Source organism: Eublepharis macularius, chromosome 9, assembly GCF_028583425.1.
Source record: "Eublepharis macularius isolate TG4126 chromosome 9, MPM_Emac_v1.0, whole genome shotgun sequence".
Classification (NCBI taxonomy): domain Eukaryota; kingdom Metazoa; phylum Chordata; class Lepidosauria; order Squamata; family Eublepharidae; genus Eublepharis; species Eublepharis macularius.
Window position 1 is genome coordinate 24237038 of NC_072798.1, and position 26808 is coordinate 24263845.

A 26808-nucleotide genomic window follows, 5' to 3' on the forward strand; every position below is an offset into this window, starting at 1 on the left:
GTTTTATCTCTGATCAAAGCTGTAAATTCAGCCATCTCTGCTAACTCCGTCATTTTCACAATCCAGGCATCCGTTGAAGGCAATACTGTACTTTTCCATTTTTGTGCGTATAAGCCTAGCCATCGTTGTCATGTATAGAAATAGGATACCATGTTTATCTTCTGGCTGTTTGTCCATTAGTCCCAACGAAAAAGTTTCTGCTTTAAATTGTATACTGATATTCAAAATTTTCTGTATTATCATATGAATTTGTGACCAAATTTTTTTTGCTTTGAGACCAAAGATGATAAAATGTTGCTTCATGTTGCTCATATTTCCAACATTTATTTGACATACCTTTACTCATTTTTGCTAATTTATCAGGAGACATATACCACCGATACATAATTTTGTAAAATTTTCTTGAAGCGTGGAACTAAGAGTGAATTTGAGTCCTTTTACCCACATATTTTCCCACTGGTCCATTTGTATATTATACCCAACAATTTTAGTCCATTTTACCATACAGTCTTTCACACATTCTTCTTCCATTTCAAATTTCAACAGAAGTTTGTACATTTTGGAAATAACGTGTTCATCGTTTGTACAAAGCTCTTTTTCAGACTCTCTTATTGTAGTCAGTTCCATAATTTTTTAATCTGATTTAAACCTTTCTATTAATTGTGCATAGAAGAACCATTGACATTTATAACCTTTAGCTATTAGATCTTCCCTTGTCTTCAATTTACAGTCTCTTTTTGGAACTCTAATAATTCTCCGTATGTCAACCATCTCTGTTTAGTTGTCATTTCACCTCTATAAAAAGCTTCCTGTGTTGAAATCCAAAGCTTCCTGTGTTGAAATCCAAAGCATTTAAGAATTTATAAAAAGCATTTATTAAAGACAAAAAAATGTTCACACACACACTTTTAAGCACAGCACCAAAGCCAAAAAGGAACTCAAAAGAAATGGGTAAAAACACAATTCCTCTATCCCTCCCTTTGTATTTGCCTAACTTAGATTTTCTCTCTATCTTACAAAGTTCCATCTTAGTGAGAAGTTCTCATACGTTTCATGGTTCAGGCCTCCAGCCTCCATATGGCTGATGACCACCACCTGCAAGGAGCCAGCCCTCAGCTTCTTCACCTTCCAGCTTGAATCAGCCAAAGAGATCCTCTTCCCTGTCACAAGAGGTTTATTCTCTCCCTTTGCTCACCCCCTGGGCAGGTCAAAGGGACAGGTCAGAGAGGCGTTTCATAAGAGCTCCAGGAAGAAACCCTTTTTGGCGTCTTTCTCCTCCAAGTTTGTCCCACCTACTTTCCACACACAAACACACCTCTGGAAGGGTAAGCTTTAGCAGAACATCTTCTAGCCACATCTGCATGACTTATGGATCCCATTCTTCAGGTGGGGGATCCCCTGTTCCTAGCCTTCTCCCCCCCCCCGCTTACCTGGCTGGTGTGGGGAAAGGTGTGGGGAATGGATCTGGGAGTTCCAGAGCACACTCCTGTGCATGCAACAAGGAAGTCCTCCAGAGCGCATAATCTGCAAGGTAAGTTCCCCCATGCACATCTTCCCCACAACCCGCATCCCCCCAGTTGGTGCCCTGGAGGCCCTGGCAACCCTAGCATGACTGAAGCCCAAGGCTAGGTGCTACTTAGAAAGCATCTGTCTTTCCCTCCCCCCTCCTACTTGTTCTCAGCTAAGAGACACTTTTTAAACTGGGGATGAAGTTTTGATATTGTCCAAATCTACAAAAGCATTTCACCACATATCTTGTTCTATGAAATGGCTACGAACAGGTTGTATTTTGGTTCTTCTCTTTTCTGGTCAATTTCCTCTGAGAGAGGTGTTTTGAGGAACAATAATTCCAAGACCTGGCTTGGTAGGCTTTACAGAGAATGAGAAAGTTGCAGATGGATGATTTCACAGAACTCTGTTGTGGCCTGAAGTAGTCCCATGAGGCCAGTCCTTAAGAATTTCTGATCAGGTCAGAAACAGGAAGTGCTGCACATGAGGCTTTCAGGCTGTATTCTTAGAGTATGTGTGTTCAGCAAAGATTGGCTGTTCTTTTTTGGGTTTTATGCTGTGTAAACTGAAGCAGTGAACTGTGAGAGAAATGATCCCTTAAGAGATTATCATAGAAAGAAAGTTAAGCACTCACTGCATTGTATTTGAGCCCATTTGAACCTTGTTTTTCAGCTATGCAGCTTTAGTGCTAAATCCCGAATTAAAGTTCACTACCAACATTCTGGAGAAAAATGCCAAAAAGAGTAATTCTGATAGCGATGTAAGTTCCTGGCAGCATTTCATACCTTGCAACTTGGGTTTATTTGATTACTTACTTCGCAAGAACTGCAGTGAGCACTTGGTTGGGAGTTTAGAATCAAGCAACAAGGTGGGGTAACAGGCACTTACTCCAGAATAAGTCTTGAGCAATAGTCTAAAGAAAAGGAAAGAAAGTTTGAGGACTGAATATGTTCCAGGAGCCCAGAATACTGACAGCAACTGACGGTGAGATCAAGAGGGTATTGGCTTGTTCAGCCCCCTAAGAATTAAGAGAACCCTAGACGGAGTAGACTTGGAATGTGTGGAATTTCCAGATTGTTTGGTGTAGTGGTTAAGAGCGTGGGACTCTAATCTGGAGAACCGGGTTTGATTCCCCACTCGTCCACTTGAACCCAGCTCGGTGACCTTGGGTTAGTCACAACTTTTAGGAGCTTTCTCAGCCCCACCCACCTCACAGGGTGATTGTCATGAGGAGAATAATAGCATACTTTGTAAACCACTCTGAGTGGGTGTTATTGTCCTAAAGGGCGGTATATAAAGGGCGGTATATAAAGGGGGGGTTAAACTATTCCCCCATGTGAATGCAGATGCTGCTGCCACACTTATTATTACGGTATGGATTTGCTCTGGTAACACCGCTGTGTGATACACTAAACTTTTGCTATGTGCTGCTTTTAAATTTTTTTTAAAATTATTTATATGTAATAGATGTAGATGAGATGATTGTGTTTTTAAGGTGTTTTTAATGATGTGTATATTTGTATTCTGTTATCCGCCCTGAGCCTGCCAAAGCGGGGAGGGTGGAATATAAATACAATAAATTAAATTAAAATTAAATTATATAAATTGAATATTGTTGTTATTGTTATTATCTTTTATGTATTTTATGGTTGTTATTTTATTGATATTGTAAGGTGCCTTGAATGCTATAGGGTAGAAAGGTAACTAATTTTTTTTAATAAATAGAAAAAAAACTAGACAAAAATAAAAACTCAAAGGTTCCGTTTGCAAAAGGAATAAGCAAAATAGAAACTGAAATTATAAGGCTTGAACCAACAAGCTTGTGACCAACAAGCTTGTGAAAGCAGGTAGCACAGCTAAAACCAGTCGATGGTTATGAAGATGATGTTTAAATGCATGTCAAAGAATGGTTTGCAATCCAGTATGATTGATTGCTGCCTGCAGGAAGAATGGTAACTATATAAACTCAGCTGTTGTTGGGGAAATTTTGAGATCGTGTATAGAGCCCCCACAATGCTGCCACTTACAGGACTCTTATCATTTGTAAAGTTCAGAAAGGATTTAGATTCCTGTAGTCATTAATGGTAAGATAGTCAGTTATTAAACTTCCTGTGTTTGTGTGGGATGGAACACTGTATTTCAGCATCCTGTTTCTAAAAATATTAGTTTAGTACTACCACTGAGTTCCCTCACAGTAAGGAACATTTGCTATCTTTATACATATATTTTTAAATAGACTTTTTTTTCTGTAGAAGTTATTTGGTTATCCACATGGGCTTGCTGGGAAAGCTAAGCATACACTTTGAGGTATTATAATTTTTTTTCGACCGCTAGAAACAGTTTACAAGCCTGAAATGGAATACTGTACTGACCATAAGGCTGTCATTTCTTCAGGGGAGAATATAAATCCCATGCCACTGATCAGTGTGTAATATAATCAGCAAATCTTATCTGCTTCCCCAAAGTGTCAAAACTGCTCGGCTGAAACAAAGTGTCATTGAAAAGTCCATGGGGTGTAGGCCATTCTTGAACCGAGTAATTTAACAAAAGTTGGACATACCCTTGGGTATTCCAATTTTAAAGTCTCTCAAGCCCCTCTTTGTGTGCACCAGCCCACCAGACCTGGGTGTGTCATCAGAGCAACTAAGTCAATAGTGTATATAGAAACAGTGATTCTTCATCTTCTGTCTACCTAATTCCCACATGAGTTAGAGCACATCACTCACTCATTTTCTGAGCTATTTTGTGCATATCTGTGCTGAGAAGGAACTTTAACTTGAGTCTTAGTTGGTGGAAAGTTACTTAAATGGAAATGGACAAATGTAAACTGTGTGGGCAGGTAATGTCTTTGTATTTCATTACCCTGTTTGAACAGGAAACAGGAGAGTTTCAGATGGGAAGTAGATGTAATGGTGCCATTTTAGGCCAGAATCCAGAATGACAGTATGAGGAACTTTAACATTCATATCCTAAATTAGGTACACTTCTTATGATAGTAGCCTCCAAGTTGCTTCCTGGTGCACTATTTACTACCTCTTGTTGAGTTTTTCCACATGGCAATAGGCCTGTGTGGTTTCCCTGTTGCTGCTGCAGCGACCAATACAGCACAGCAGCAATGAGGCTTCTACGTGGCAGGTTTATTTGGCCCAATCCTCTGGCAGCGAAAAGAGACTTTTTTTAACAAAACTGGGAATTCAGTGAACCTGGTTCACATATTGTTACGTTATAATGATACTGAAAAAAACAAAAAAGCCCCTTGGTGACAGGGAGGGGAAATGCCTACCATGGGGAGAGGGTAGGACCAAGGAAAATGTCTACTATGGGTATGGGACCAGGAAAATCCAAATGTTCCCACCCACATGGCAAGCATCCAGGCTTTGCTGTGTTCTTTCCCAGTTAAGTGACTTTGGTAAAGATCAGAGAAAATCAGGGAAGTTCTAGAAGTTGCACAAATGCAACATGATGCTGTGGGAAAGCAGGGGAAAAAATCCTTGCTTCCCAACAACATCAAACCTGAGGCAAATAACTGATGTAGAAAAGGTCATTGTGGGAGCATTAAATGTGTGCACAAGTATACAATATGAAGTGGTACATTGCACAAGTGTAAAATAGCACTAAAGAGTTTGGGAGGGGTGATTTTTAATTGAATGCCAACAAGTTTTAGGGTAGTGTTGCAGAAATACGAGTTGAGATATATATTTTAAGATTGCCGCTTTTGTTGGAAGATAATTTTATAGTAGTATAAATGTTTATTCCCTAGATTTCTCAAAGCATGTTACTATGAAAGCCAGCAGACATCTACAGTCAGAGGTAGTGTAGAAGTCAATGTAATACTTGATGACTTGAGAAAACTACCTCTTAAATGACATACAGTTTCTAGGAAGTGGAAGCCCTGTGTAAAATTTTGTGTAAAGTTTTTGTCTGTGAGGTGGGAAACAAAATATAATTTTTGCGGCTATAATCTTAATAGAATTTCCAAGTTTACACATCAAGTTCACTTGAATAGAATTTTCTAGCTCTCATCTTTAGTGCTTTCTGCCATTTCTCTCCATGTCTTTTATTATATGTAAAGAAAGAATAAAACATACATTTCCCCTTGTACTTTTCTGTAGAAGAGCTCAAGCCATTCTCTTAATGAACTCATTCATAATTTTATGGGAAAGTGCTAATCTACAGAACAGCAGTTATTATCCTGCTGCAAGCATCCCCTCTAGAAATGTAAAATAATTTTTACTCAAAACTTTGCACATATTAATAGGTTTGCCTAAATTAACATCAATAGTTTCGGGTAACTAGCTACTGGACGTGCTCCACCTGCTTGCAAGGGACCAATGGCTTTTGAGAGTGGCTAGTAAGAGGCTGCTTCCACATAGTGATGAGTCTCTGTTTAGCTCTCATTGACAAAGGAACATCCATGAGGCAACTTTCCCCACAGTCTCCACACCACCTGAACGAATGGTCAGAGGCACTCTGTTTCCAAAGTAGCTACTGTTCTGCTTTCACTTCATACCAGAACAAAAATTGGAATAACCCAAATATGAAGGTTATTCTATAATATCTAGCTGTCAGTGCATAAGGGAAAACATTCTTGCTTCTTTGCTATTGGAATCCCTCAAGGCTGCATTTTCCTTCACATTTCCTAAGAGAAATTCTGTGTGTTCCTTTGTAGAGCAGAGATTATTACATTGTCTTCTCCCCCTTTTCTTTTCAATCCCAAATCCAGATGTCTCTATAGACTGCCAGTTGAATAGTTTCATTAATTTTGTACTTTTAGGAACAAGAGAGTGAGCAAGTAAAACTTGAAAAATATCTGATAATTTTTTTTGTTCGTGTGTAGCTCTTTCCGAAAGCTTTTTAAAAAATGCATTCCAATCCCTTAATACATTGCACAGCAACGCACTTCCCGCTCAGTGGGAAATTAAATGTACTCTTCGCTCTCTGTGTGTTCCTGTATGCTACAGGTTGGTATTTTTAGGTATGCACTTAAAAACACAGTGTGTGGAGCAGCTGTTTGGTTACTGCTAGGAAATGGAATGATCCAGACAGACATGTGCTAGGAAGAGTTCTTGTGTTAATGCTTGCTTCACTGGGTTATTGCTGAATGCATTTTATTTTTTGAAAAGTGTAACTCTTTTTTTTTCTTCTAGTGGTATTTTGCAGTCCATGAATAGGACTGCAAAATTAACATAGTAAATGAAGATATTAACTATAAGGCTTGTATTAATTCTGAGGATTTCTCTGTTTCATGCGCATGTTGGTGGCTCTTTTTCCGTCCCTAACATCTATTTAAGTTGATGACCACCAATGGTTTTGTCAGTGTAAGATTTCCATTTCTTCTGTGTCAATGTTCTGTTATCCTTAAGGGGGTAAATCTTTCGAATGTAACATGTATTATGGCTTTAATGGTGTTAATAAGTCTTTATAAGCTAAGAAACCTGACCAGCCCTTTAACTTTAGTAGTGATTTCCTCCTAATTTGGATCAAGGTTCCAAGTCCATGCCCTCTACAGTCAGCTTCCACATTTATTGATGTTGCCGTTAGGAAGCTTGGTCTACACATTGCGCTGGCCAAATTCTGCAGCTGTCCTCTCAGTTCATTATGTGACATGCCCATCTTTGTTTTTACAGCTGTATTGTTATTTTCCCTAAAATCAGGCACATTTGGAATTCTTTTTTAAAGTTCTCCTCCATGATATCGTTTGTTCTGCCAGAGACATTCCCTTGGTTGCACTGATCTAATTTTTCTTTCTCATAGTTTCAGACTTTGTGGAATTGGCAAGTAGAGCTTTGAGGTGGAGAAAGGGAGAAAGAATGATTAGCTTTTTGCTTAATTAGAGTACATCTGAATCAGTGTCTCATTCAGATGGATATAAGCACACGCGTGCATAGAAGTTTTCAAAGTAATTGGTCTGAACTTCCAGAATTACCATCAAATTTGCCTTGGTGTGGCAGCCACATCGGTAGAAAGAGAGGTATAAATAATAATTATGACCTGCCACTTCACAGTCATTTGATAGCAAAGAATTAAATTAGTTGAATGTATTAAGGACTTGAAAGTGTGCTGAAACTGGGAAATTTGACAGGAGAGCTGATATTTTTTTAAGATTGTGTGACGCTATAGGGAAATGAAACTACAAATGAATGTTCTGTTCTCTATTCCAGAATAACTTTGAAGTTTGTATAAATCAACCTTTCTCTTTTAAATTCAAAATGACAAATTATCAGAATGCATTTTTTTCATTCTGAAAGGGTACTTTTAGATTTGGAACAGATGGGATAGCAAGTGCCTGATTCAGAATTGACTAAAACTTACTCTGGTATATTGTTTTGCATTTGCAGGATTGTAAATAGTGTATTTTCGAAAGGGAGTCCTGTGACCTATATGCTCACATGGACTGCCTATATTCAATTTTTTTCATTGAGGTTTGCTCATTAAGCATTACAATTAAAACTAACATCTGATCAGAGGCTTATGAGTGAAACTTATAATGTAAAATGTCCCCTGAGTTATTGTAACTTGAGGTTCATTGGGGGGTTCCATTTTCATGACTAGTATAACTTGGGGTATATGCACTATAAATAAAATCCACGTTAATTTCAGATCTGGATTTCGGGGAGGGCACTGATAACTTTATCCTGATTTGTCAGGCTTATCAATACCATTTTGGGATTCCCTGTTGGAGGTTTTGGTCCCAGAATTTTAGGACTTTTTTTTTTAAAGTTACATCCTCCCACATTGTCCCCAGAGGCAACAGGGGAGGGAGGAAAAGAGAGGAAGCTTCTAGCCCCAGGGAAATGTTAGCATCTCCTTTCACTTTAAATTTTAAAAGGCCATTACCTATAGAATAAGAGATTCTACCCACCAGCTGAGAGGGTCAGGTAGGCCTGGTCTCCCCCAAGTCCCTTTAAATTTTAAAAGGGAAGAACTGAACTGACCTGGACCTGGCATGCTGGCATTGTCCTCATAGGAGGCTTCTTTCTGTTGCTGGCATTGTAGGAAGCAGAGCCTGCCCCCCACAGCTGGAAAATGGCAGGCTGGCCAGTGGGCTTCTGCATTCCCAGAAGGCTTCGCTGTTTAATGGGAATTTTATTTATTTAACATTATCTTCCACCTTTCTCACGGAGACTCAAGGTGGATTATACAGTGAGTCAGTCCAATCAGTATCAAAGATATTTCAATAAACATAAGTGATATATGCAAGTTTGCAAAGATTTAAAAACCAGCAGAAATCCAATACAGAACTGAAGAAATGTTGAAATAGAACGTAAGCAATTCTGCAACTGACATATTAAACAGTATAGGAACTACCCAGTAGGATCATACTTAAAGCAACAGTAGTGAAGTCTATGGTCCCTCAATATTTACAGCAATAGTAGTAAAGTCTGTGGTCCCTCCTTATCTCTTTACTGATGGGTTCCCTATACCTTTACTGATGGCTCTCTTGAGACCACTTCCTTTGCAGTACAGCCCTCCTATCTGAGTAAAAAGCCCTCTTGAATAATTCAGTTTTGTATCATTTGCGGAAGGCCTGAAGAGTGGGAGCTTTCCTAATCTCGCCAGGTAGGACATCTTATGGTAGTTCAGGTCTACCCACAAGGAATAATGCACCTGCCGTCTTTACTACCCTTAAGGAAATAATGGGTTATTATTTCCTATGGCTAGACCTGCAAGAGCCCAACCCATTATCCAAGACTTGGGCACTCACGAGTCTGCTGGCCGGACCCCCTGCCTGCCCTTTTCCAGTTGTGGGGACAGGTTCTGCTGTCTCTGATGCCAACATTAAGAAGAAGCCTCTAGTGGCAATGATGCTAGCATGGTAAGGTCAGGTCAGTTCGGTGCAGGTACTGACTTAAACATCTGACTGCCTGCTCATAATCCCTGCTTCTTACATTATCTTTTTAAATGCAGGGGTAGCCAAGAGTTGACCTTTACTCCAGACGTGCCATTGTTCACTTTAATTTCAGACGTCACTAACAATTTCAGCTGACTTGGAACAGCACTGTATAATTCTGACTAGATATTAGAAATAGTTTGGCAGCTTTGCTGGGGAAGGGAAGAGATGTAAACTCTGGGAACAGTGAGTCTCATTAGACCCTGAAATTCAATCTCTGAGCCTTGCTACAAGTGACATTTTACACGTGAAGGATAAAGGATCATTTTTGCAAGTCTTTCTGGGAACTGAAGTTCCTCTCCCCCACCCCTTTTCCTTTTGTTCCTTCCCCTCGCTGCCTGAAGAGACAGAGAAAGCCTGCAGCAACAGCAACTTTTGCAAATCGTTCCTCCAGTCACAAGCCTGCTCTCAGTGATCTTTGGGGCAGGCAGCTGCAACTTTCTCAGCTTTCTCCGGAGCATTCCCCCCCCCCGCCCCAGCAAGACGATTTGCAAAAGCTGATGTTGACGTAGGCTCTCTCTGTCTCTTCAGGCAGCGAGGGGAAGGAACAAAAGGAAAAGGGGTGGGGGAGGGGAACTTCAGTTCCCAGAAAGACTTGTGAAAATGATCCTTTATCCTTCACGTGTAAAATGTCACTTGTAGCAAGGCTCTCTGACACTGATTTCAGTTTGTGCAACTCTGCTGGAACTGCCTGTAGGATAAGTCTTAACCAGATGTTTCAAGCCAGTCCTTCCTTCTACAGAAGTATGCGGTGAAAGAGTAAACCATCCATGGTCAGCAGCTCAACTGATCTGGGCAAAAATTCCTTTTTAGTTCATCACTATTTTAGAAAGTGGTGTGAGAAAGTTGTGAATAAAATCCCAGGTGTTCCATTATGTTCACATTTGTTTTGTCTCCCTTTCAGGTGGCAGCACATGTCCAAAGATCGTTATAACTGTGCCTTGCACTGCAAGCAGCACAGGGAGCAGCACATCCAAGCTATTTGAGCCGAACAGCTGCAATGAAGTGGCTCAGAGAATAAATGGAAACGTGCCAGCTAAGCACTCCCCACGCCCAGCTTCAAATCCAAAGCCACAAGGTCAGTAGCAATTCCAAATACATGCAAAGTCCTTACCCTCAGAGGAAACAAAGTAAATAGTTGCTTCAGCCAAATCATTGTCATTTGTGGCACAAATAAAATTGTCCAAATGGTTTGCAGAAGCAAACTTTAATTGAGGTTTGGTTGAATACCATTGTAAGGTGTCGCTTGTTTATACTAATGAACCAAAATGTATTGTTTTGTAAAAATAAATATAACTTTATCAAGCAGTAACAGGCCGAAAATCATGAGGAGTAAGTATAACTGTGTCATTGAATTCTCAATTGACCAGGAACTAGGGGTGTGCAATTCGAGTTTCTGATTTCCAAAGATCTGGGATTTCCAAATCAGGCCCAGCACACAGGGTCCAATTCAGAAACTCCTAATCAAAGCTTCCCAAAGCTATTCATATTGCTTTGGGAAGCTTCGGGTCAAGAGGTTTAAATGCCCCTTCCCATGCTGCTGCAAAGCAGCAGGGAAAGGGGCATTTAAACCCCAGGATAAGCTGTTTGGCGGGGAAACCCCCGCTAAGCAGTTGATCCAAGCCAGCTAGTGTTTAAATGCCCCTTTCCATGCCGCTGCGAAGCAGCAGGGAAAGGGGCATTTCAATCCCAAGACCAGATGTTTGGCGGGAAAATCCCTGCCAAACAGCTGATTGAAGGGGAAGGGTTAAATGCCCTTTCCCCGCCGCTGCAGAGCAGAGGGGAAAGGAGCATTTAAACCCCCCCAAAGGGGAGGAATGCCCTTTCCTCACTGCTGCGAAGCAGCGGGGAAAGGAGCATCGCCCCTTGGATCAGTGGCTTAGCAAGCTGCAGATGGAAGCTTCCTGCGCATGGGAAGGGGCATTGTAAACCCTGGGATCAGCAGCTGGATGGGGAAATCCCTGCCAAGCAGCTGATCAAAGGGGGCGGGAATACCCTTTCCCTGTCACTGTGAAGCAGTGGGTAAAAGAGCATCTTTCCCCTTTGATCAGCTGCCTGGCTTCACAGCGACAGGGAAGGGGCATTTAAATGTTAATAATAATAATAATAATAATAATAACATTCAATTTATATACCGCTCTTCAGGACAACTTAATGCCCACTCAGAGCGGTTTACAAAGTGTTATTATTACCCCACAACAATCACCCTGTGAGGTGGGTGAGGCTGAGAGAGCTCCAGAGAACTGTGACTCGCCCAAGGTCACCCAGCTGGCTTCGTGGAGGAGTGGGGAATCAAACCCGGCTCTGCAGATTAGAGTCCCATGCTCTTAACCACTACACCAAACTGGCTCCTCCCCTTGGATCAGCTGCCTGGCCAGGCTAGATTAAAAGAAATAATGTCCACTTACACAGCTTTTCATTGCTAATTTGTAGCTGCAGAACAGTAAAACATCTTGCTCTAACAGTGCAATCCTATGCAGAGTTACTCTAGTCTTAAGACTAATGGGCTTAAACTGGAATAACTCTGCATAGGATTACATGTAAGACTCTTTAACAAACCTGTTAGCAAGAACTGTTTCTTCTTTCTTTTTTCTTGTAGAACAGAAGCAGAATATGAGAATTGCTATGACTGGTTTCATTGCTTGTCTTAGGCATGATTATTAAGCAGGGATAAAAAATGTATACTACACTATCTAGATCCTTGGCAATTTAAGTAGTCACTAGGTATATTCTACTAGAAAGAGAGAATGTGCATGTGCTACTGTGTCCCACTTTGATTGAAGCAAAAGCAGTCTACCTTTTTCTCCTGTAGACTTGTGTCATTTCATGATGATAATACGCTCTTGCCACAATGCCCATATGTACACAGGCTTGGGTTGCTATCTAGATCCTCTGTCATCCTTGTTGTGTGTGCGCACTCTCTTTCTCTCTCTTTCTCATTACTAAACTATGTCATTGTCTCTAGCTGAAATAAATCTTTATAGGGAAAGAAGGGTCTGTATGCAGGTAAGCTGATCAATGTTCCCATGCTTTCTCAGTGTGCAGTGTCAGAGGTTGGGATTGAATGCCCAACGGGAAGTTGAGTGCATGGAAGCAAGCACAGTATGGTCACTGCTTTCCATGTATGGTGATTGTTTTCATGGCAGGAAATTAAGCTGGCACTTTTGCCTTACAATTTATGTGTATTTTGTTCTTTGTGATTTAAGTGACCCTTAAATTGCTCTCAAAGCAAAGCTCTCAAACAAATATTTTTTGCCCGTTTCACCATAATAAAGGTGATAAAGGTTTCATTTGATTTTTATTTATTATTTTTAAAAACTCAGTGTCCAACTTTCTACCAAAATAGGACCCAAGACACCAAACATTAAAACATTTCAATATTAAAATAATGTATATATTCAATAATTCAATGAAAAATATAAACACAACCATACATTGATATAAACACTTATCAATGTAAAAACAAGGATAATGAAAGCAGATCTGAATATCTAAACTGGCAACATTAAAAGCTGGATTAAATTTAGCAAATCTATCAATCAGCAACCAAATTTTAAAGTACTGAATGATCGTCATTGAAGGACCAAAACAGATCAGCTGGTGAAATGCTGGCAAGAGGGAGCTGCTGTCCCTTACTCACCAGGGTATGTCAGAGCTAGAATACTGTGGATCCTAGCATTTAGATGATTCTTGTTGAAATTTCATGATGACTACATGTATTTTTCAGTGATGCAACAAATATTTTCTAAAGGCTATGTGTAAATTTTGTTCTCACTCAGTTTGCCAGCTGTAAGCATGATTTGACAGGATAAGAAACAGGTCCTGTATTGTGATTTATATTGCTGCGTTCTAGCAAAAACATCCTTCTGACTTGCAAATCAAACAGAACTTGAGATACTTTCTCTTGGATATTTTGTGTGGCTTTTCATTCAAAGATGTGCCTTTAATGGAGTGGAAAATATTCAAGGTCTGTCTTTGCTTCTCAGGATTTGTACTGGAAACTAACAATGTCTCTGGCCTGATTTTATTGAGTGTTTTTGTAGTTTTTTCTGAAAAGCCGCTTATATCTTTAGAAACCAATTTCATCATTGTATATTATTCTTCAGTATTCCTCCCGCACTGCCCCCAGCATAGTGAATAAGTCCTAGAATAAAGAATCAAATGTAACAGTCAACTTTGTGTTAATTTTTTTAAAAATGTTACATTGCTTCACTTTATGACAACAAATTACTTGAGTTTAGAATTAAAGTATAAGTTACTATCAATATTAATAGCAGAGCAATAGAAATAAGAGTTTTAAAGCAGAGATTTATGGTTGTTTAGCCATGTTTTTAGAGATAGTGTCGTCTCATGGAAGTGCAGGAACGCTCCCACATCTGGTGTGACGACATCATTTCCGGGGATGTGTTTTCCACCTCCCACCAACCACTGGCAGGTTGGTGGGCAAAGTGGTGAACCCCCAGGAGTTTGCCCACCGTCAGCAGGCACCTGGGAGCCCTAGTATATAGCTGACAGTGACTTCAAAGAAATCACAATGGGTTATTATTTGGTCCTAAACCAAAAGGCATATCTAATCCAAATCTTATAAAAAGATGTAGAATGTATTGTTTAGAACACATGTAAATAGATAATGAAGCAGTAAGAGAGACAGGGTGCTGTTATTCCATGTTGATAAGTGAAGTCAGTTGTCAGGTGTATTGGAATATGAGAGATCAACATAATGCAGATGCATAGACGTCAAGCCAAATAGCGTTCCAAATAGTGTTTCATGAGAGGGAGTGCTGCTAGTCTTCTCTGAGACATAAATTAAACATTATTGGAAGCAGATAGCATCCTTTTGCAGAAGAGGTTGTGGTATCTGCATGAAATGGGTTTGCCTCCTGTCAATCAACTTGTGGTGGAATGGATACTTTCCTACAAAAAACCCTGCAAATATTAAACAAGGGAGAGCTGCATACTGCTAGCAGCACATGCTGCTTCAGTACGTGTATCTCTTTATTTCCTTACCTCTCAGATGGCAATAACTTAGTTGAAAACAGAAAACACAAATTTTGTTCTAACGAATAAGTGTTACGTAGACAGATAACAGTTTAATAGTCATAACAGGGGGCTAGTATAACATAACATATATTTGGATATCTACTTACACTTTATAACATAAATATACTAATATTCAATTGTGTATTATACTATATAGGCTTGAAAATATGTTGTATGTATACAGTACAAGAATTATGTCATGATATATATTGTTGTACATAAAAATTTTCATACGACACATTCTTGTCTTAAAGCATTTCACTCATTACAAAAGAAAATATTTCATAGGAGGTTCTTTTGGACTTCCCTACAATTCCAGTTTTTCCACTGGACAAATTAAAGGGGAAATGGGGGAGGGGGGGGTTCCTAGACCTGTACATCTCTACTGTAACTGTAATAATGTTACACAGCAGAAGAAATCCTTATCACAGGAAGTTATCTATTGTATCTCTGCATGAGTCATGGCTCTGGGCTAGTAATCAAAAAGTACACCCAGAATAGTGACGTGCCAAATGATGGCAGATGGGCATCATTGGAGGCAGATGGTTCTTTTCTCAGCAATTCTAAAAGCAAACCTTTTGGAATGAAAGTCTTCCAGTTTTGATTCAGGAAACAATGTTCCTTAAATTCAAAAAATTTGAAACATTTATCTACCCAGGCTTGTACTTCCTTCCTTTTCACCGTTGCCTAAACAGTTAGACAACTTTCTGGCAGTGACTCTGGCTGCAGCCCTGCACATAATCTTGGGGCTGGACGGCCCACACACCTCTAAACACACGCACATTTTACTTGTTTAGCACAAAGCGCGTTAGCTCCTTCATGCCTAGCATGTCTTGCATGAGGTTGTATTCCTTACCCTACTTGAAAGTACATTCCATAACTGGCAGACTTAATGTTGTCATCATGAGATACCACTTTACTTCTGAACATGAAACCCTCTTCCATTCAGTCTTCTTTCCCAGCGTAATTATTTCTGTGCCTGCCTCCTGTCTCCCTTTCTCCCCCTCATCTCTTTCAGTTAACTAGCTGTTCAGTTTTGTGGCAGTTATCTGATGTTCACTGCCCTAGATCTGCCTGTCAGTTCCAGGGAGAATGCAGAATAGAAAACTGCTCTATGTCTAGCAGAAGCCAGCAGGTAGATGATAAAACCCATTTCAAAAGCCTTAGAGATAATGTATCTATAATGGATAATCTTGACAGCATCTTTAAAAACAGGGTAAGAATGATAGTGGCCTTTCCAATAATCCCTTTTGTATGTCTTTTAATTATCTCTCTCGTTTTCCAAGGAGCTTTGGTGTTGCAGAAGAGTAGAAGGTGATGACTTGGTTTGTATTGTAATGATAGAAAGGAAGATCAGTTCTGACCCTACTAGAATATGGTTAAAGTTTATCCTGATGTGTTGACACGGCTGCTTTTTTTTTTTTTTTTACATCCTGTGCAGTGTTGTTGATTCCAAATAGTATGGTATATATACGCATATGTTAATCTAACTTTAGTGCAGAATTTACAGAGTTGTCTGGATTGACAACTTTGTGCATAGAGTTTACTGTGTAAGACTGACAGCCCTCCACCCTTTTTGTTTTGCTTTCTAGGTTTTTCCTCTCATTCCTCACTCTTTGAGCAATAGAAAGGCCCCGATCAGCATCTTACAGGGGTGTTATTCTTTTGCTTCTTACTATTTCTTGCCATATTGCAGTTTTGTAGACTGAACAGTCCTTGTCTGTGTGTTTCTTCCTAAATGACAGAGGAGATACAGGCCAGTGCATGATAAGGCAGCCAGTGCCTTTTAATTCATAGCAAGTCTTCTCTCAGGTTTCATCTGACAGCTGTGTGAAAATGAACATCAAAAAAAGAAATCTAACCTTCGTGGAGAGGACTTGAATGATCCCTTGGAGGTTTAGGAAGTCATGGTTTTGGACAACTGGTGAAATGCTGACCAATGTTTATAGTTTAGTGTGTGTTCCTTTTTTTTTTACAGTGCCTCCAAAGCCATTACATCTGCAGAATTCACAGTCATCCATTCCCCACCAAACCCCTAGACATAAAGTTTTATATTCTGCGAAGCAAAGAATGGAGGAAGTTACATCTACCTCTTCTTGTGTATCAAAAGAGAAAACTAGTAAAGTGTCTGATCTCATCAGTCATTTTGAAGGAGGCAGGTAAACATATTTTGTGTTTTTCTTCAAAGGTTACAGTGCAATATAACTGATAATGAATGAGGAAATGCTGTATGTTCCTCTTTTATAGCCTTAGTATAGACAGTCACTGTGTTGGTTCTTGTGTGTTAAGAGATGCAAGTAAGGGAAGCTGTTAACTGGTAAAAAAGTACAGGCAGGGTTTTGGTTTACCAGAAGTCAGTATTTACATTCCAGCCCACCATCATCTCAGTTCAGCAAAGAAATTGATTGAGTCTACCAGACTATTTGTGCTAGTCTGTAACAGCAGATAGACCAAAAAGACACTCAAATGTGCTCCATGTTTCTGCAGACCTCCCCACTTTGTAGTTGTCATCATATTGTCCCTATTCAAAATGGGACGTTAATGTCTGGCAGCCAAGGCTTTAATTTTACTGTTCACTATTCATCTCTTCTGGTCCTATGGCTGTGATTGGTTTATTGTGTTATAAGCCCAGGGCCGGTGCCAGAGGTTTTGGCGCCCGCGGCGGCGTGTGCGCGCGGGCGCGCCACGGACTGCGTGATGACGTCATTGCAAACGTCATCACGCGCCGCAGGGGGGCTGGGCGGCGTGTGGAGGACCGCCGAGCGCAGAAGCTGCGAGCTGCTGCTGGAGCGGCGCGCGGAGGCTGCTCCGTACGCCGCCCCAGCAGCAGCTCACGGCTTCTACGCCCAGCTGGGGCGGAGGAGTGCACAGCAGAGCTGGGGTGGCTGGCTGCAGCAGTAGCTGCAGCCAGCCAGCCAGCCCCGTGCTGCCGCCGCCACATGCCCCAGCCGAGCGCAGAAGCTGTGAGCCGGGGCTGGGGCGGCGCACGGAGGCTGCTCCGTGCGCCACCCCAGCAGCAGCTCACGGCTTCTGCGCCCGGCTGGGGCGGAGGAGCACGCAACGGAGCCAGCCAGCCCCGTGCTGCCGCCGCCACATGCCCCAGCCGAGCGCAGAAGCTGCGAGCCGGGGCTGGGGCGGCGCACGGAGGCTGCTCCGTGCGCCACCCCAGCAGCAGCTCACGACTTCTGCGCCCGGCTGGGGCGGAGGAGCACGCAACGGAGCCAGCCAGCCCCGTGCTTCCACCGCCGCCGCCCCCACACGCCCCAGCCGGGAGCAGAAGCTGCGAGCCGCTGCTGGGGCGGTGCGTGGAGGCTGCGCCCGGCTGGGAAGTGTGGCGGCGGCAGCGGGGCTCAAGCGGCGCACAGAGGCTGCGCCCGGCTGGGGTGTGTGGCAGCGGTCGTGGCAGCAAGGGGCTGGCTGACTGGCTGCAGCAGTAGCTGCAGCCAAGTCATGCCAGCTTCGCTGCGCGCGTCTCCACCCCCCAACACCCCTTCCAGCGCCCCTCCAGTGCCCGCGCGCGTCTCCACCCCCCAACACCCCTTCCAGCGCCCCTCCAGTGCCCGCGCGCCCGAGGCCACCGCCTACCTGGCCTCCATGGGCGCGCCGGCCCTGTATAAGCCTCTTCCTCCTCTCCCCCTAGGCTAGCTTGGTCCTTAGCAAAATGTTAGCTACCTCTCTTTACACTACCCTGCCATTTGAAAAAACGATTGCCTGAATTTTTGAATATGTAATAATGGTTTCCAGGCAGTTTCTCGTCATGGAAAGCCAGTTCCTGATTGCCATCAAGTCCCATTTATCAATTTTAAACAGTTCCAAACTGCAGCATGGTGTAAACAATCATCTGGAAACACCCTGCATGGATGTAGCAATATTTCTTGGCTCTTTCTGGTGTTAGTAGTAGTGGCATATGTAGAAGATGGGTTACAAATCGTTCCAGCTTAAGTAATTGTTTGCCTTGCATGGAGCTGCTTTGGACCAAGTCAAATCCATCTCCCTCAGTACCGTCTACACTGACTGGCAGTGACTCTCCATGGTCTTAGGCAGAGAGAGTGAGCTTTCCAAGCATCTGCCACCCGAGATCTTTTAACTGGGGATGCCAGGGATTGAGCTGGGAACGTTTTTCACGCAAAACATTTTCTTTCCCACGGCTGCTTGCTTCCACCATCTTCCTCCCTTAATTGGTCTGCAGAATACTGTGACTGCTCCTTTCCCAGTGGAGGGAAGTACAAGAGGGTAGTTTAAAATAAGTCTACTTTCAGTGACAAGAATTAGAAATTAAATAGTATAGCAAGAGACCAAGATGCCTTTTTTTTTTTTACAAAGGAGACTATTATCATGGAGATCATAAACTGGAGTTTTGTTTTGGGATGATAAAGAATGCCTGAGAAGAGCTAATGGTGAGCCACTCACCCTTGATTTTCAGACAGAGTGTATCAGATGTTGAGGTCCTAAAATACATTTCAGGTAACGTAGGTGCGGGTCCCATGTGACTGGGAAACAGACAAACAAATGAGGTGTATAGTAAAATTGTGGAAAAAATGTGGTTGGGAGTGAGAATCTGAAGGATTTTGTGGACAGTCAGTAGCAATCAAAAATGTGTAAGTATGGGGAGAGAAGGAGCGTGGCTAGGAGGGAAAACAGCTGACCAGAGCAGAAGCGAAGTGAGCATTAGACTCATTCAACCCTGAATTTGGGCACAGTGGCACCTTCGAGGGGAACAACAAGATTTTCAGACTATAAACTTTTGAGAGCCAAAGTGCCCTTCTTCAGACATGAGTAGGAATGGAGATGCCTGAGCCTTTATATCCCATTCAAAGGTGAGTGGGGTGTTACAGGGAGGGCATTGGGATGTAAAGGTACAATGCAAGTAAATTAGATGGGAAGAGTGTAGCAGAGGAAGATTTCAGGATGTAAAAGTACAATGCAACTTGTTTAGAGCATAAATTAGCATCTGTAGTGAGGTAAAAATCCTAAATCTCTGTTCTGCCGGGAAGTGGGTGGGATGGGGCATCCATTGTTCTGAATTTGCGAATAAGGGCATTGCTGACCCTTGATAGCATATATGATTAACAAATGAATAAACCCGAGATGGTATAACTGGTGTTGGTAGGTCTAGTGATTGTGCTGTCGAAGTAAATATAGGGACAGAGTTGCTCTATATTAGACAACCAGGTCAGTCCCTATACGAAAGATTAAATGGGCATAAATCTGACATTGGAAATCACAGCATTTTAATCTTCCTGGGCATTTCATTGGGAGAACATTTTAGTCTTCCTGAAAATTCTATTGCTGTCCTCAGACAGAGAAACTTCAAGGGGAGATTATAAAGTGAGATTTCTGAAATGGAGTTTATAGTAGGAAGTTTGGGCAAACAGGGAAGAAAATATGGTTCAGTTGGACCACTGACAGCTTGACGTGGATATATATCTGAAAAACTGTAGCTAGCCATGCATGACCACAATTCTCTTTGGTACAGAGAGTGGACAGTTAGGTTGAACCAGAGGCCCACTTCCTCACGTGTAGTGCAGTGATATAAAATTGTTCTCTAAGGTGCTACTGAACTCAAATCCTTCCGTTCTACTGCAGACCAACATGGCTACCTACCTGAAACTATCTCTAGGGGGAAAAAGTAACTGTTAAGGAAAAATGATTACTTTAAACAAACATATGTTACAAGAAGGAATTTGAAGTGTATGAAAAAAGAAGAAAGTTAGCAATATAAAAATGCAGTACACGTTCAAAATTTTGAAACAGTGTTAACATGTAACAAAGTAGGAGCAAAATACACAAAATCATGAAATGTCTGCTTCTGTTGACCCGTGATTTTTCTTATCACTCCATCACTACTGAGACGCAATCTACACGTGGTCCTGGCAAACCTATTTTTTTTAATACCACAATCTATGCAGTGTATAAAATGGGTTTGGGGGGTTCAGTTATTGTAGCAAAAGGGGTGCATGCAGGTGGGGGGGGGATACTAAATTCTTCCCTGTTTGCCATTAAGTTCAAATAACCTCCCATAGAGGCCATGACTCTGCCTAGTAGAACAGTGCCTAATAGAAATGGCTAGAGGGTAAATAGTGAATGCAAGAAGGGCAGCAGAGCTTCTTCTCCTTTGTTATACGTGATAGGGCAGCTGTCTCATCCCGTTCAAGCCATAATAAGCAGCAAGAGACATTGTTGCAGTGTTTTGACTTCAGTGGGATTACTTCCAACTGATGGCACATTTGTAGGCTCGTTGCCATCACTAGTAGAAGCTCACCATTCACTGTGTGCTTTTACGGCTAACGTTTTTGTTTCATGTTGCCGCTGTTGTCATTGGTTTCGTTAGCAAAGCGGATAAGGAAGGGTGTGCTTTACATGCTATGCAAATATCTGTTTATGTAATATGCTTTCGTTTTCATTCTCTGTCTTTTCTCCTTAGCCCATCCAGTCTCAGTGAGCTGAAAAAAGAACCCTGTGTTATCAATATTATTAGATCTCAAGGAAAGCATGGGTCGACATCATCGCCTCAGCCAAAATCCTTTTCCCAACACCCACTACAAAAGCAGGGAAATAATACAGATCGATCTCAGGATGTACAGAATTGCACGACCAATGGAGTAGTAGCACAGAACCGGCTGGAATGCAGGGACAGCAGGTTGCCAGTTTATAATGACAATACGGCCATTCAAAGTGAAGATGCTTCATTTGAAAGCAGCTTGGTAAATGGAGAGAGAGAGAGCACAAGTACGGACTCGTTGCAAACTACAGCTGCCTGCAAAGGGGAAACGATCAATAGCTGTTGCCGGACTAGTCCAGATGGGAACACGTTGTTCCCATCTGGAAAAGAAACTGTAGAAATGATTACTAACGCAGAGGATAAACTGGTTGAGGAGCACAAACAAGACCAACAACTGGAAACAAAGGTAAGGCAATATTTATTTTTTTTCAAAGAAGCATCTGAAGTTGGTCACTATGTTCCTCTGAGATTATTCTATGGCCTGAACAAAGCCAGTGATGGTATGTTTCATTAGACCTTATTTGTACTGTATTTGCAGCAGTTTGATTATGAAAGTATTTGACACATTACTGCTTTTCTCATTGTAGATATATATGCTTTTTGTTGGTTTTTAAAGTTCTGTTTTTACAGGACAAAAGGTCTGATGGCCTTTTGGGTAGATAGAGATGCTGAGAGCCCTTTCACTTTTGACACAATCATGGAAGCAATCAGGGAGATCTTTGGCAGAAGTTTCCTAGAAAGGGAATCCAATCCAGAGTCTTCTTATGCAAGTGTTTCCAGTATCTGTACACTGCTTCTCTATACTGGAGGGCTTTCTCATTCAGTAAAATAGCAGGGATACAGTCCCTTTGTACGTCCACATTAGTGCATTGTAGTGAATGCCAACCTACACAGGAAAGACATCCAAATGATGTAACAGGTGTTGGCTGTAATTTACAGGAAAAGGCAGGGACAACAGGGTGGTGGTACAATAATGTATAGGAAGGAAATTGGCAAACACCTGGAGAAGATGACAGAAGGCAGCTGTTCTATCTGAGCCTTGCACCTTCTGGTTGATGAACTAATGTTCTGCTGTGTGGCCTATCATAAATAAAAAGTCAAGGTGCTCTTGACACATTGTAGGCCCTCTGTGGAATTCCACTTTTCTACAAATTTGACTCAGGGTGTAGCTGTAATGGTTAATAGCCTGAAATCATGTAGGTGGGGATGACTGCCTGGGCCTTTCCTCCAAGATCAGTTTCCTAATGGAAGGGGGAAATGACAGACTCTTGGGAAAGATAGGTGTATTTGTCTCTGCCCGTGTGAACTTTTTATCCCCACGATGGGATGAAGGACCTTGATAACAGACCTTTAACTAGTAAAGGGCACCTAAGAGGGGCTAGAATTAGATATAGTGGTGCATTCTGCAAAGAGACACTGAGATGCTTCCCCACATTGTGATACTCTACTACCATTGCAGAGTTTACACAAGATAAATAAGGGCTGCTTATTTATCACTACATGGAGTGTAGTGTTCAAGATGGATCTATTCCCTAATTCTAACAAGCATTTTGGAGCGCCTGAGTCATTTCAGGCTAATCATTCCCAGATTTTATATTGGGTGGGCGTGGGTACTCAGGAAAGAACAAGAATGTGACTTGGCTGTGTATATGTGATGTAATTTGAGGCATTAAATTCTCCATTCTGCGTTTAGCCTTTTAAAGTACCTGGTCTGTGCCTGTTATGTGGTTATCGAGGGCTTGTGCTGCAGTGCTGCTGAACTCTTTTTGATTTTGCTACTACAGACTAACACGGCAAACTCTTTTGAATCTTTACACAAGCAAACTGATCCCCACACCAAAAGGAGCTGTCTGCATCTCCATATCAAAGGAGTTGTTTACATCCCCCCTCTCCTCCTTCCCCCCTTCCCCCCCTCTCCTCCTCTATATTTGGCCAGGTTCCTTCTGCCCTCCATGCATCTGACGAAGAGAACGTGATTCTCGAAAGCTTATGCTACAGTAAAATTGGTTAGTCTTAAAGGTGCTACTGGACTCTTTTTGATTTCATTATTTTTCAGTTCCTTTGCAGTAGTCCACTCTGATCTAATTGTTGATAGTAAAAACATTTTAATACTTCATCTTTCATTTAAAACACTTTTTAAAAGCTTCCATAAAAAAGGAAAACCTGTGAATGACAGGTGTAGAATGATACCCCTGTCAGGCCTGGTGTGTGATATGTCACTGACAATACCTAATTTTTAGTATGATGAACCAATACCTGGTTCATCTGTAAGACAAAGCTGTCATTTGGCACTATTTGAATGAATCACTGTGCTCACACATGCTTCCTCCCTAATGCACTTCTGAACAGTTAGTGCCTTCCAATTTAGCACAAAACATACCTTGTTTACATTCTAACCAACAAAGTAAGGTAAGCATTTCTGTTCCAAATTAGAATTATAAACCAAAGTTGGAAACCGCTTTGTTTGCAGTCTTGGCGTGGAAGGAATATGCACAACACAATTTTGCTAGCGTGGATGGCAAGTGTTTCAAGTGTCGATGCATCAAATGCTTCATGATGTTTGGTAGCAATAAAGCTTGCATTTGTTTTTCTGCTTTTGGGGGCTTAGTGATATTTTAAAATATCCTCTGAATTTCTTAAGTCCCTTGGGTTTTTTTCCCATCATGGCCCGACACATTGGCCCTCCCCATTGGCTCTTCTAGAATGAGGGTTTCAGTCTGTCCTCCATATTAACAGAGGTATTCTTAAAATATCTACAACATCTTCAGTTTGCTCTTTTGAAATATCCTCTCAAAGAGGAGAAGAGGCTTCTCCGCACTTCTTTTTTTCCAGTGATCTTTGCCTATGCAGGAAAGTGAGAGCTGTTCATAAATTCTGTGTGTGTGTGTGTGTGTGTGTAATGTGTGGGTAATGCACATGAATTGTGCATAAATTGCATTGTAATTTATTATGAAAATAACATTTTATGTGTTTCTAGGAGACTGATGAGCAGAAATGTTACAAAATTGCCAGTGAGCTTTTGCACACAGAAAAAGCCTATGTCAGCAGACTTGAACTCTTAGACCAGGTAAGAAACCGAGAGGGAGACAGAAACTTTTCCCTTTAATATAATCATAATTAAATCATAATTAAAAATTAAATCATAAGTAAAAGCACATTTTATACAAGTTCTCTTAAGAGATAGCTTGTATAAAATGTGCTTTGTTATTTGCTAGGGGACAGCATAAAAAATTTACAGTTAACTAAAGATTTACAATTATCTGTCCATATTTCTAAATTTATAATTACTAAATCTTTATGCTCCCACATTACATTAAATTCAGGAATGTGAAGGTCTCTGTCTCTCACACCTCCTGCATCATTAGTTCATCTGCAGCCCCTCTTCTCTGTCAGCCCAAGGGAACAAACCGTAGCTGTCAGGAACCTATGCACACCCTTTTGTTTCAGCAGTCCCAGTAGTAATTTGTGACCAATACTTCACTACTTTACAGATGTATTGCCATTGAGACATGCAAATGTTGCTTCTCATGCCTAAATAAGGGACTGTTCTCCCATCTCCACCAACTGCAATTTGACCAATAAAAGTATAAAGGTGCTTGGTCAACACAGATTGTTCAGGCAGCCTTGAACTTGCAGCTTAAAGATGAAGAATCTTCTGTTTTAATCTCCGTATGGTGACTAACTCAGCAAAAAGAATAGGAATTGCTCATATCCTCTACTAAAATGATGGAACCCTTATAAGCTTCATACACAAAATTATACTTGCCTTTTAAATGCCACACAACCCACATGCTCTGCTTTTTCTTTCCTGACTCAGTGGCCTGGTTTTAAAACATTCTTTTACAATAAAACATCTCTATTCCCAAAGCCTGTTCATTTTTCATGGTGCATTTCCCTGTCCTCTGAGATTGTTCCTCTTTACTCCCCTGACTGCATGGTTAATTTGCTTGCTGTCTAGGTAATTAGATTATAAATTCAGCATAGTTCAAAGAAGTCATATCTGTCTAGTTGAACAAGCTTGTTGCTATGCATGTTGTGTTTTTGGTTTTGGATTTGCTCTGTGAACATAAGAGGCTCTATGTAGCTGCCTTTCTTGCATTAGAAACTTGACATCTTTTATTAGCTTTAAATTGCTTATTGCTCAGATTCATCTATCTGGTAACATCTCACTACATCTGTTAGCTGGACTATTGCATGCAATTTTGTGACAAATTGTTTTAACTTGCTTGTAGAGAAGATTGTAGAAGTAAATATCCACTCACATAATTTAATTAAAATAGTATTTTACTGGAAGCTAGTACCAAACATTTTGCTGAAAGTTCGAAGCAATGTGTATAATTTACTTCTGTTTCCTTTACCTCTTTGGCCTCTCTTGCATCTTCCTCTTTTTTCCTTGCAGATTATATTGCTGTCCCTGCCCTGCTGTTTTTATCTGGGCCTGCCTTTTCCTTTCTGTTCTTCAGATTCCCACTATCTCCACCTATCTTTCTTTCAGGTGTCTGCATACTCTACCCCATTTCCTTCAGCTACCTGACTTCTGGTTTATCTCAGCTTCCTGGCTTTATTCTCCCTGTTTTCCTGATTTCTCTGTCCCTAAGTCATATCTAAAGTTTTGTACAGATCTCTCTGAGGCTTCTCTGGCTGCTTCCACATGCCTGTTTTTTCTCCACAAGAGTGGTGTTCCCCCCCCCCCCCCGGTATTCTCACAACACTGTTGTGCATTTTTGCACCTTCTGATCTCTCCTAAATCTCTTTTGAGACTATTGTCTTTTTGGAAAAAAAATAATGTTGTAGCCAAAGAGTGTTTGCTGCAGTGTTTATGAGAAGGTGTGGATTTTTTCAGGTCCCACCCATAATTGGTTCCATTTTCTTTAACTCAATCCCTGTGACCTGCTATCCCTCCTGCACTACCAGAGGGCTTTCGGAGGGGGCTTTTAAAAATCACTTATCACTATAGTGTGTTAATGCTATAGGAATATGTCAGTTACCAGTTTTTCTGAAAACCTGAGAAAGCGCTCAGGTAACACAGGGTAGAAGGAAATGTTGGCTGCAGGGGGGTTGCAGGAAGGATAGTGTGGGGGAAACAACCATGCGAACACTCCGTGGCTGCTGCAAATGCCTCTGAGTTCACAGCAGTGAGTGCCACATGGAGAGCTATTGTCATGTTAGAAGTACCCTCTTGTTACCCTTCTCCCCTTAGTTTATTGTTGTTTATTGTCTATCCCCTACCCCCAACTAATTTCTGCTGGTTAGTTTTCTAGTGGATCCCTTAGCTTCAACCTACTTGGCATCCTTTATTTATAAAGCCTTGCCAGTGTAATCCCTGACATTTTAAAAACCTTTGATTCCTTATGTGTTCTCTTCCCAGTTGGCTGACCAGCCCTCAGTCTTCCTGCCTCTCCATACAGTTGTTTCCATCCCTAGCTCACCTCCCAACTGTCTTTTTACTTATCCCCTTTGAGAACTTGGACTGTTTACAAACAACCCTACTGATAGTTTCACAGCACTCAGCACTTAGAACATGAAGTGTGTATATATCATATACAGTGTTTGCAGGGCCAGCTGAAAAGCTAAGGGTGCTTGGGCAGGCAATAAACACGCACGATACATAGCGTGGAGAAAAAGAGGCCACAACTTTATTAATTACAGAGATAGGAGTGTTGGCTCAGCATAGGGCGCAGATCCCTGCATTGGCTGACCTGCTTGCCAGCTGATGACCCCTCACCCCTTCAGCCCACCTGATGAAAGGGGAACCACGAGATGACAGTTAGTGGGATCCACAATGGACGGTAGCCTCAATGTGGTTCCCCTATCACCTTGGGGCTTGCCCCGGAGTGCGGCTTGTCATTGCCCATACCTGCTCCAA

The 26808-nt window shown here is 41.5% G+C and overlaps 1 protein-coding gene across 1 annotated transcript in view; it reads left to right on the plus strand.

Moving 5' to 3' along the window:
• FGD4 (FYVE, RhoGEF and PH domain containing 4) overlaps positions 1 to 26808 on the plus strand; it is a 154952-nt gene that overhangs the window by 91281 nt on the left and 36863 nt on the right. Inside the window, exons 2-5 of the mRNA XM_054989455.1 lie at positions 10305 to 10478; positions 16419 to 16599; positions 20865 to 21348; positions 23920 to 24009. Coding sequence (XP_054845430.1) covers positions 10305 to 10478; positions 16419 to 16599; positions 20865 to 21348; positions 23920 to 24009 — 929 coding nt within the window. The remainder of the gene's footprint in view (positions 1 to 10304; positions 10479 to 16418; positions 16600 to 20864; positions 21349 to 23919; positions 24010 to 26808) is intronic.